Genomic DNA, 11833 nt, shown 5'->3' with positions numbered 1-11833 from the left:
TTCATGTGTTCCTGTTTCAAATAATCTCGACCTGTGAGACACATTTTTGCATCACTCTCAAGTTTTTTTTTTTCCAATTAGTGGGTCGCTTTACGTGTATGTATGCATAATTGCATGTGTGCACAGTGTGAATGTGCTGTGTGTGCATATATTTGTGTACTGTCTGAAGCTCGTAACAGCCCTCCGCTCCTTGTTATTGTTTCTTGAGGTGTTTCTTGGTGTGGACAGGTGCCTCTTGTATGCTGTGGTCACACTGGCAGCATCTCCATGTCTGTACACCTCAGTGCCAGTCTGTGGGGGCAGCAGGCAAGCTGTTTGAAAGAGCTGTGTGAGAGAGACAGACATCAACGATGGCATTTACCACATGAGGGTTCTCAAGGAACGTGAGACCCACTACGTGCTGAGGTGAATATATTTCTCGTTTTGGTGGTAAAACACAGTTGGAATAAAATCATCTACATTGTCAGTGAATGAAAAGTCAAAGCTGCTTGAATATAAGCTGATCTGGCCAGGTGCATGTTCAAAACTGTTGTGATAGGTTCATTTGTGTGGGCTCACATGCTGAAACGTGAGAGATGACAGTGGTGACATTTGTTGTAGAAGGTCTTTGCTCATTTTGCCAGTCTTGAGTCAGGCCATCACCTGAAGGAAGAGGAGAAACTGAGGCAGACGACATAATAATGTCTCAGTCATGACTGTTGTTCAAGTTCAGTACAGTTCAATGTTTAATATGCCGTCTAATTTAAGTCAAGGTAAATCCTGTAGCAGGATCTCCTACCCTGTTGAGTTTTGGCTCCCTCTCCCAGCAGCATCTCCTGCAGCAGGCTGTCCATTCTGGCTTCACCCAATAGCTGTGCTAACTGGAGAGTCTCCACCATCTGCCAGGCCACACTCTGCAGGGGAGGCAGGATCAGCAGGAGCTCCCCAAACCTTCCCCTCTGCTCACATGTTGCCTCTTTGAGCAGCAGCTGGGCCTGGAAACGCAGATCTCGAACCACCTGAGGGAGCTTCAGGCCTGGACACTCTGTTAGATGAAGGTAAGAGGACATATGCTGAAGAGTGCAGAGTACACTGTAAAGAAAAGGCTATGAAGTAAAGTTTTTACCAGGGAAATGTTAACATTAGCAATGAGTGAAGGGCGGGGCAGGATTTTATCTATGGAGATAAGATCAGTAAGACAAGAATAGAGATTCAGAGATTGCTGAATGAGAGACAGACAGGTGAATGAAGTCAAGAGATATGGTTTAATTGTACCATATTATAGTTTTATATGATAATGAAAAGCAGGTTTAAGTTTTTGCAGGTGCAGAAGTTCAGAGATATGTGAACACCATTTTTGTTTAATCACAGTTTCAGGGTAGCCAGTTAAGTTAAAGGAGTTCTTTGTGGTTTCCAGTATCTGACTGTAAGGCATCCTTTTCTCCTTAGAGAAAGACAGAGTACAGATGATGTTGTAATGAGTTGAGAAATACAAATCCTGTAAAAGATCTCAACACTGTCCTCATGGAAGCTGTTTTTAAAAATCAAGCCAAGTATTTTTATCGAGTAGAAGAAAATAAGGCAGAAAGATTCCTTTCTAGCAGACTGTATGTAGTATGGTCATTACAGTTTTGCTTCAAAAATTGGATTTAGCTCTTCAGTTATGCGAGGTTGATAAATATTGATAATGCAGAAGTACCAGTGTTTGTTTTGCTTTTTTAGCCAGTAGGAGATCTGATCAAATCAAACATGGTATGTTCCTTTTTGTAATTTTTTTACTGGGTTTCTAATGCGACAGGCAAGGACACCTTTTAACCAATCACTGCTTCAGCCCCTGGAGCCCCATGAGTCCAATGATAGATAAAAATGAGAAATAACCTCCTGATAAGAGTAAAGTAAGACCCTTCTCTAAATGTCCAGACAAAGATGTTTCTTTGGTCACCCTGATATCATTTATATCATTACCATCAGAGCTACTTTTACAACATGAAACAGCCTTGTTGCTTGGTATTTAGAACAGAGGAGTTTCCCTGCATGTGGCCATCTCCTTATAGGTCTTAAAATCATTATACACAATAAGTTCTGTGGTATGTTGCATACTGGAACTATGCACTGATCAGGTCAGATATGCCATGTATCTGACAGATCTGATTATTTATTTAAAGACTGACTTTGTGTATGAAGTTGTCACAGAGCAGCATGGTATAATGGTATAAAAGAAAACAACACACTAGTATTTTTTTTTTACAGAAACAGTGTAATAAAAAACTTTTAAAGGGGATGATTGAAAATATATTTTAAGAAAAGTTCTGGCATAACTGTTATGGTGGGTATCTTTGCTGGGCTGAATCAGTCTGTCAATTCAGTCCTCGGGTCAGTCTTCCAGCCTGCCTCCACTGCTCCTGCCTCAGGTAAATGGGCCATTTAACTCAGCAGGCCGCCACCTCTGCTGCCAGCCAAGGACTAGTTCCTTCACCACATCCTGATATTATTAGAGAATCTCCCCAAAGCACACTGAAGCAAGACCACTCAGACTAAACTATAGATGCAAACGGCCAAGAAAAGAAACAGATCCAAAGGGGACATCAAAAAAAGTTACTCTTTGTAGAGGCAGAACAGAAATTACAATCCACAGCCACCTGATCACAGACTGACCTGGGGAAAAGAAGACAATGGTTCTGAGGCAAGCAAACTCATTGTCTGTGATGCCCAGCTCTCTGAGAGGTTTGACCAGCTCCTCCTGGATTCTGAAAGCCAGTCTGGACACCGCTACCTCTGCACCTCTCAGGGGGATCACAAAGTCGTTACCTGCTCAATAAACAGAAACAAATCCATTCATTTGCAAAATATTTCAGCCTGGAGATAACTGTAGATACATTAAATGCTTGCCACATAACTGAATAATGGAATTAAAAAGCACAGCACCAGAGGCAGGTTTAATCTGTCCCACCTAGAAGGATGAGATTGCAATACGGTAAAGAGCGTCTTGCTGCCCCCAGGATAAGATGTTCTGCAGAGTGGGTTTGTAGCAGGGTTACCTGCACACATACATACACAGGCTTCATGTCACATGCAGCTGTAACATGCAAAAACCGAACTGAAAAATGTAAAAACAAAGCATGAAACAAATATTAAGTCAGCAACAGCTTTAAGAATTAAAAGGTATTCAGTCCTTCGTACCCTGTCATCTATCGATAGGCTACAAAACTCTGGGATGTGTTTCGCCCATTCCACCAGCAGGAGGAGTTGCTGCTTCATAGACTCAAACATGACTCCCATGCAGGCTGTCTTCTTGGTGTTGATGTCATGATTCCTGGGTGAGACCGGAGCTGGGAACTGAGAGCGTCAAAGTAAAGTGTGAGTTCACAGTGGGCTCAGGTGATATTGCAATGTGGGAATGAACCACGAGGTGTGTGAGCATGTATGTGGGGGAGAGAGATAAATGGGGGATGAGGAAGGTGATGATGCTGCTAGGTGTGTGAGAGAGAGCTGTGAAGGTTAAATCAAGATGAGGCAGGTAGAGGAGGTTTTTTTTTTTAAATGGATCAACAGTAAACAATGCTGGATGGAGAAAAAGAAACAGCCCAGCTGCATCTGCCATAGTAGCTCATTTGCCAATCATATAAATTATTTCTGTGCTTTCCCTTTTACATGCAAAAGCACATATGTGGTTGTTATTAAGCATTTGAAGGTAATTGAACATCGGCACACAATCCCAGACCTAGTGGTGCAATTAAATGGGCTATGATTAGATGGGGTCCCTCGGCAATTTTGTAATTTCTAAGGAGTAACTGAATCCGGCCTACAGCTAGAACATCCACAGAATTGAATGGCTGCTTGTCTAAAATGTAACCTATATCATCTCCCTCTCTGGCCTCCATCTGCATGACTTCCACAAATAGGGAAGGAATCCTTTGGCTGGCATATATGAGAAATGCAAGTGTGGGATCTCAAGCAACGGCGTGTTACCTGTTGCACACTGGCCTCTGCCCGCAGCAGCACACTGATAGACAGAGTGCCCACTGTCTGCCCCTTGGCTCTGTGATTGCTGATGCAGTCTCTCTCATTCTGCACAGCTGGAGATTAAAGAGAGGCAAGAACCATCAGAAAAGTTTCTTGGCTTCTCCAGACATAACCTCTGCTGCAAACATCTCCTGAAAGAAAAGACCTACTCTTTGCCTCCACAAGGTCCCTCTATCCTCTGTTACACTGAAGCTGCAGTTCAGGCCAGCATTAGCCTGCCAAATGGTGCCTACTTTGCAAATGTGGCAGAAATTAGCAAAGCGTTTTCGAGAATCTTCAGTGTACATGTTTCAGGATGTAAAATAATATGATGTAATTAAACATCACCGCCTTTAATGTGAAATAATTTGGGAGTTGATGTTGAGATGTGATATAAATGGGTAGACATTTCCATTTTGTACATTGTAATGAAATGTTTAAAATATAAAGAAACGTAAATTTTAATTTCACATTGTTACTCATCCTTTAATACTGTTCATCTTATTCTTTCTGTTTCTCCCTGATAAGAAAAAAGGTGGCGGTAAAGAGAGAAGATGACAAATGTAGAGAAAGTCTTTTCTGATGCACCCTGTGAAGTATGTAGTGCGCTGAAACAAAGTTGTAGAAGGTAATGTTTTAATCCTGTTGTGTAGACCCATCTTGATTTGATATATCTCGATTTGATAGTCCGATGCTGATGACAGCTTCTTGCATTTGCCACTGACAATAAAAAAAAATGGGCGTGGACGCCTGGATGCTTGATGATGTGGATTATGTTTAGCGCAGGAGATGCCATCACATGTTGATGACCCCTCTGTGAGAGTCATTAGAAACAGAGCAATCTTGGTGGCTGCAGACTGATTCCAATATGGCTCTGCAAAGTCAGACAACAGGACCGAGTGTCAGAGTAATCAGTCATCAGAGCTGTCCTCTCAGCGACCAATCAGGAGCATATTAATCAAACTAGAGGAGGAGAAGGCGCGGGAGGCTCCCTCTGTGCTTCACTGACATGGTCCTGCATGACAATGTGCCAAAATTAATCTTCTGTGGAACATCAGTTGAGTCTGGATTTGGAGGGAACGGTTACAGGAAGTGTGCTCAGAGGAAATCTACAAAACAAGGCTTGTTTAATGCTTTACTTGTGTGTTTCTACTGCATGTACCTCTGGTCTAATGTTAAAGTGATATTACAGCATTTTATGCAAACCGGGGTAAATTAGTTATGTAAACATTTAAATTAGTGTGCCTGGCCCCCCCTTCAGGGGGTTGTGAGCTGCATCTTTCCAGAAAACTGCAGAGCAAATATTTGCTTATGCTCAGCCGTGGTGATTATTCATGTGTAGAGACCATTCATCGCTCCTCTGATTACATCTTTTCGTCCCTCCTTATCTGTTGGAGTCAATGGAAGATAAGGCCAAAGGTATAAACACACAGCACACAAACACATGCATGGAAATTAATCCACGGCACACTCATTGTTGCTCTAGAAAGAAAGAAAAATATTTTTTCCTCTATCAAACCACCACTGGTCTTCTTGTTTTGTTCCCTAAAAGTAAGACATGACATGCTTTCAATGCCAATCGTGAACAGTGAATTTGAAAGTTTTGAATGTATATCTGAACCATTAATGCATGTTCTTGTGGTTTATGACATTAATTACATTTTTACACCATATTAAATTAAAAAAGAAAGCTTCGTAAAAAATTTGAAATATCTCCTCTGACCTTCTTTTCTCATTCCAGCCTTGAAGCACTTTTGTAGTCTGCAGTAGCGACACTGGTTCCTTTTGTCTCTGTCCACAATACATTGCCTGTTGAACCTGAAAAAATATGCAGTGTAGAAACACAGATTCACAGCTGCGACATTATACTTAAAGAGTTTTTACACAGATTTAACATTGCACTTCTAAAACACTGTTGGACTCACGATGGACAGTTTTTCAAAAATTTGCAAAATTGGTGCTGCAGCACAAGAGTTATGTTTTGATTGTCCATGCATTCTTTTTCCTTCCTTCCTAAATCCTGGTGCCTACATTACCCACAGTGCAGTTACCAAGCATCTGATCAGATATTCAGGTGTGCTACTCTATCAGGGGATGAGGAGCGGGCTGCAGAGGACTGGTGTGATCACTTCTTTCTAACTTCACACCCTCAGATTTTTTTCATTTTCAAACTTGAACTCTGCAACTGAAGCTGACTCGAGTGACATCACTTGAGCCCATATATCAGGCTTCGTGCAGCTTCCTCCACAGCCACAAAGAAACAAGGTTTTTTTTTCCTGCAACCTTTAAACAAACAGTGGATTTCCCCTTTAACAGAGGAAGACACAGTTAGTCATGTTGAATATTGAAGTCATATTTTTGTTCTTTATCATTTACACGTTGTGACCTGATAACTCTCTGTGCACTCAGGCACACTGTTTGAGGCAAGCTAAGACATGAGAGAATCTGTTGTCAGCAGAGTGTTGCTCAATAAACTGCTCACATGGGAAAGTAAGACACCCCAGTTATATCTCACCATGGATTTAGAGTCCTCTCTCATTACGTACACGTTATTGCTTCCATGCCTGGACTAGTTCCTGTTATGGCTAGGTGAAGTTTCTTCTGTGATACATCTCACCCTATACTGTGCATTGGGTGATAACTGACACCATAGAATTACCGCTCACTTCCACTTTAACAAGATTTTTAAAAATTCAGAGTCATTGTTATTGCTCCTGTTGTGTATTGCCTGTTACAAAGAGTTTATCGTAATACAGTTGTGAATATTTAATAAAAAATGAAACCGATGTCTTTGAAAGGTGATCTGTTGCATTGAGGAGGGTCTACTCACCTACAGTTGTAAGCATGGCTGTTACGAATGCTCCTCCTGAAGAAGCCCTTGCAGCCATCACAGCTGGATGCTCCATAATGTTTACCTGTGGCTCTGTCTGCACAGATGGAACACTGAGTCCTCCCTCCATCAGGCTGCGAGAGCGATGAGGCGGGTGCTGACACTGGCGAGTCTGTCAATTAGAAGACAACGTGCCTGATAAAATACAGCATTACAGTATACAGTGAAAATGCCTGAGGAAAGGTTTAACTAGGAGACAAGTGATAGACATTTGCATTGTAAGGGAGTGGGATTCTCTGTGACCTTTGAGACATGGACTCCTTTTATTTGGCTGCTAATGAATAAGTAAATATCTTGGAGTCTAAACTAATAAGCCCCACAAGCATCTGAAACAGATCACATGGCTGAGAGAACATCGGCTTCGTTCAGAGCGGACAGGCACCTTGACAGAGACGATCATTCACGATCCTTTTCATCAACGAAGGCACATAATGAATCTTATTCCACCTCTGTGAACAGAAATAACCTTGCACATGGACAGAACTTTGCAGCAAGGTGTTGATTGTGTACCCACGGCCCCTGAGGAATCACGTGGGCACTGTTTCATTGGTCCGGCAGGAGCAGTGGTGATAATGATAAAAGCAGGGTTATAGGTAGAGATATCACTGCTCCATTTGACTGCCAGTGCCATAGGCCTCGGAGGAGCACTGCTAGTTATAACTCAAGAGGAAGAGGAAACTCCCCATTTAATTAAAGCAGTTAGAGGTCAGTGGCAAGCCAAAGTCCACTGCTCTCCTCTGGCTAATTTTACATTGGGCGCTCTGTTTAAATTCAGTCTCCTTCCATGTTGCTCTAAATCGCATCCTGCCGGTGTTTGATTGCCGCAGGACTGTCTTTCTTAAAAGCACTGACAAATGCACATTTATGGTGCAGTGTGTGCTCCTGCACTGTACAGACCGCAGGCTATAATGTATGTAAATTGCATATTTAGTTTAGGGAGATGAAGCAGCTAGGGATTACAATTTAACAAGGAAAATGCTTTCTGTGGTCAAAGATCAGTTAGATTGAATTAAGAGATTAGAATACATTTGCCTCGCAGTTATCTGGATTTGAAGAGCGGCCTGTTGGTAAAGCTTCTCCATTTAAAGTGGCAAGGAAAGGGCCTAATTCAACTCAGCAGAGCCCCAATTATAATGATGACAGAGGATAAGATTATGAAGGAAATTAGATCAGAACGTAAACTAATGTGGAATACTGAAACGTTTAGTTGAAGGACAGAAAATTAATCTGCAACTATTTTGATCACTGATTTACTGTTTACATCTTTTCTTAAGCATGAATGCCAAACACTACCTTCTTCCAGCTTCTCCATTGTAATTAGCTGCTGCTTTTCTCTGTTTTATATCATTGTAAAGTGTCCGTTGGTTTTGGACCACTGACAATTTTAAAGACCTTGGACTCTGGAAAATTGTGAGGGGCCACAGGTGGATATTCTTTTACATCAAACAATTAATCAAGAATATCATCAGCAGACTAATCAATAAAAATAAGTGTTAGCTGCAACTCTGAACTGAAGTTCGTCATAATTGTCATACCTGTTGTATGTGTTTGCAGTGGTCTCACCATCGTGTTGTTTAAATGTTCGCTGTCTGTGCTGCCATGGGTGTACTCCACTTTAATCATAGTCCCAGTGAGCTTCATGGTTCATGAGGCTCTATGGTTTGGAGGGCTTTGAGACTGGTTGATATGCAGAACTTCCAGATCATGAATTCAGTCCCTCTTCATCACAGGTATCCCATCTATGGACCGAAAACCTTCCCTTCCTTCCAGTTTTTGGCAGCTTTTGTTTATGTCGTCTTGATCCGCTCCCTGTGTGTTGAACTTCTTCACAATGTCACGTTTAACATTTTTGCGGGGAGTTAAAAAGCTGCTCTGTGATGGTCCACTCCAGTGACTGAAATTTGTCCCGCTTTCTGTTTGCTGGTTTCTTATCAGTAAAACATATAAAGGGGAGAGTTCAGAGACAGATAAACCAAATTCACTGTGAGGACTGAAAACAGACAAGACCTGTGAGAAAGACATGTGAATTACATGTTACAATACAGTATATTCATGACTATCAGGAAGATAAATGTCATCACAAAAGTCAATGAAGTCAAAGACAAGTCCAAAGGTTGCCTGCTGGGATGTCTTTTATTTTATTTTAGCTGAAGATTTACATGGTATTCTCTTACCTTGCACAATCAATATGACCCAGAAGAATGATGCAGCACAGAGTGGGAGACGTTTGATAAGAGTACAGACGGTGCCTGAATAATCTTTGCTTTTAGTTTTGAGGTAAGTGATATTGTACAACCCCAGGCCTCATCGCAGGGGGTGACATTTGCTTACAGTGTGTCGCCGTCTCCATAGCATTGATAAAGAGTATTTTAATTTTATGACAGAGAGAGACTTCGCTCTGTTGTTCACCTTTGCCCATAAGTAGCATGTCATCATATCTTGGGTGTTATTGATCAGCACTTGGAGTCCCACAACATGTTTACAAATGAAGTGAATCCATACTTCTTTGATTCACTATTGAAACTTCAGAAAAGTCATTATGGCTTAGCAAAACTTTGCTCTGTATTGTTACAAATGCCAAGATACATTTGTCACCCAGAAAACAGATAAATCACCACGGTGCATTCATTACTCATCCACTGAAAACTTGAAGAAATAGTTTGTATTTGTTGGCTTTTGAGGTAAAAAGAATGAGCTCCATGGCAAAATCATGCTACGCTTCAGGAAGTGAAATTATTTTATGCAACTCTACATGTTTATGTTCTGTGTTATAATCTAGTGTTGTACCATCAATTTTATTTCATTAAAATGGCCAAATCAACATCTCGGTAGCCTGTGTGATCTCAAATACAAGACAGATCTTGATCTTATGAATATGAGTTAGTGTGTGCGTGTTGGGACAGTTTTGAAAAAGTGAAAGACAGGGATAAAGGGGTGAAAGTGGTCATACCATTTTTTTTTTATACAAATTATAACAAATTATATGTCAGACCACATATGAGGTTTCTCAGTACTGATATCCATCATACTTTGGTGTAATAGGATTTCCAGGGTGAATAGCACTCCTTCCTTGAATGTCACGCTAGGCCGCAGGTCAGACCTCCCCTGGCAGTGGCTCGCACACTCAAGCTTTGTTTAGGTGATTGATAGATCATCAAAACCTCAAAGTCGTAAGAGGACTGCAGAGTAGGCTTCTATGGTCTGTGATATTCCATCAGGAAAGGGTTAAAAATGACAGATGATTGTTGATTGTCTGGCTTGTGAAACTAAAAACATCACCTTCAAAATAAGAAAATAGGTTATGAACTGCATACTATAACGACACAGTTCTCCTTCTAAACTCTTAACAATTTGTTATGACTGAATATGATATTAATCAATTACAATAAAAAAGTGCTAGATTTAATTCTGTCCATCTGTATTAATTGGTTAATGCTCGTGGATAATGAAATCAATCATAGAGATGAACATCTTTCAGGATTTTCTCTGTCCACTAGGGGGGGAAAGAGTACACCATATCTGACCAAACAGCCACAATTTGAATCTCTGCAGGAGCAGAGATAGTTACAAAACACTTTTAGAGGTTTGATCAACTTCATATTTATTGTGTGTTCCTACACACAGTTACTACTATACTGCGTAATGGAAAAGTCTCAGCATTCATTCAACTATTTATCTTTACATAAATGAAGGCAATCTTTAGGTAATATTAATTGATGCATTTTTTAATTGATTAAACGTAACAAGCTGTATTGACATAACCATGATTCTTTTTCTTAAATGAAACATTATTATCTTATAATCTTACTTCCCAGCATGCCCTGTATTTGGCTGGAAACTCTCTAAGCCCTCTTTTCATTGGTTTGTCTCAAGTTACATGATGTAGACTTCTTATTCATCTTTCATACATATATATTACATGAATAGCAGGTCTCTCTCTATACTAAAAATGAAAAGAAAAAAAAACCCCTCTAACCGTGATGAAAATGTTGTCATCCATTGCAATCCCAATCCCAATACATGCAAAATTACACCATTAGCTGTTTTAGGAATTCATAAGACAGAAGCAGGTACAGGACATCCATAAAGACAGAGCAAACTCCATTGTCTAGTAATTTATCACACCCGCAGGAGGAAGAATATTCTGTCTAGTCTCAGGCCCTCTCCCCTGCCCTGGTATACAGTCTGCCTGTCAATCTCTGGGCTCTGACTAACTCCAAGTGTGACCCTCACTCACATAAATAATTTATGCTTTTCCTGAATTCACAATAGAAATAAAAGACAGGAGTGCTGCATAACAGATACATGTTAAAAAACACTAAATGAATTAAATAAAATATTCTGGAAATATTTGCTCTTAAGAGCATTTTCTATGGAGCATTTCTCCAGGCCAAACAAAGCCTGACACGTTTGTCTCTGTGAATTTGATTAATAAAGCTAGATCTCAAATCTCCACCTGAATACCAATGCAATGATAAACCCTCACAGATTAATATGATGTACGAAACAGTACGAAAAAATGAAACCACAGCCTGTGGAGTTTCATTCAAAAAACGGGGGGGGGAAGTAAAACAAAGCAGCAAAAATTGGTCATAAAAGCATGGTAAGCGCATGATTTAGTGGGGCGATAAAGAGTGGAAAGGTGGCCATTCATCATGGAGGCTTGCTCACCAGGAGAGGACCTGTCACAGACACCACCAGGTCTGGGAGGCATTGAGAGAGAGAGAGAAAGAGAGAGAGGGAGAGAGAGAGAGAGAGTCTACAATCTGTTTATTCCAATGTCTTTTCCAGATGGACACATACAGACCATAGAAGGGTGACGAGTGCTTTGTCTTTGCCGCTCTGCAACTCCTATTGTCACAGCAGTGTTGAGGGATGGATGTTGTTAACAGCAAAGTACAGGACCAGACTTGAGGAAGCTTAGAGCTGCAGAACCAGATGATGGAAACAGAAAAAAGCTTT

The 11833-nt window shown here is 40.8% G+C and overlaps 1 protein-coding gene across 1 annotated transcript; it reads right to left on the bottom strand.

Annotated features, from left to right (window-relative positions):
• Positions 1-280: 280 nt before the first annotated feature.
• On the bottom strand, positions 281-8512 carry hnf4b (hepatic nuclear factor 4, beta). The gene is made up of 10 exons (XM_041938039.1): positions 8407-8512; positions 6812-6983; positions 5705-5799; positions 3949-4055; positions 3160-3315; positions 2930-3017; positions 2635-2787; positions 767-1024; positions 559-642; positions 281-324 (listed from the first exon to the last, which is right to left on the bottom strand). The coding sequence occupies exons 1-10, from the start codon at positions 8510-8512 to the stop codon at positions 281-283; spliced, it is 1263 nt and encodes a 420-aa protein (XP_041793973.1).
• Positions 8513-11833: the final 3321 nt, after the last annotated feature.

This window comes from Chelmon rostratus, chromosome 1 (assembly GCF_017976325.1).
Source record: "Chelmon rostratus isolate fCheRos1 chromosome 1, fCheRos1.pri, whole genome shotgun sequence".
Lineage (NCBI taxonomy): Eukaryota > Metazoa > Chordata > Actinopteri > Chaetodontiformes > Chaetodontidae > Chelmon > Chelmon rostratus.
This window is presented reverse-complemented; position numbering and strand designations above follow the sequence as displayed.

Bases quoted from the DNA above. Each gene is read 5' to 3' on its own strand.
- hnf4b (XM_041938039.1), bottom strand. From the start codon at position 8,512: ATGAAGCTCACTGGGACTATGATTAAAGTGGAGTACACCCATGGCAGC. The intron at 4,056-5,704 runs GTCAGAGGAGAT...TTTAATCTCCAG, and splicing joins GGCTGGAATGAGAAAAGAAG to CTGTGCAGAATGAGAGAGAC. The intron at 3,018-3,159 runs GTACGAAGGACT...GTATGTGTGCAG, and splicing joins GCCTATCGATAGATGACAGG to GTAACCCTGCTACAAACCCA.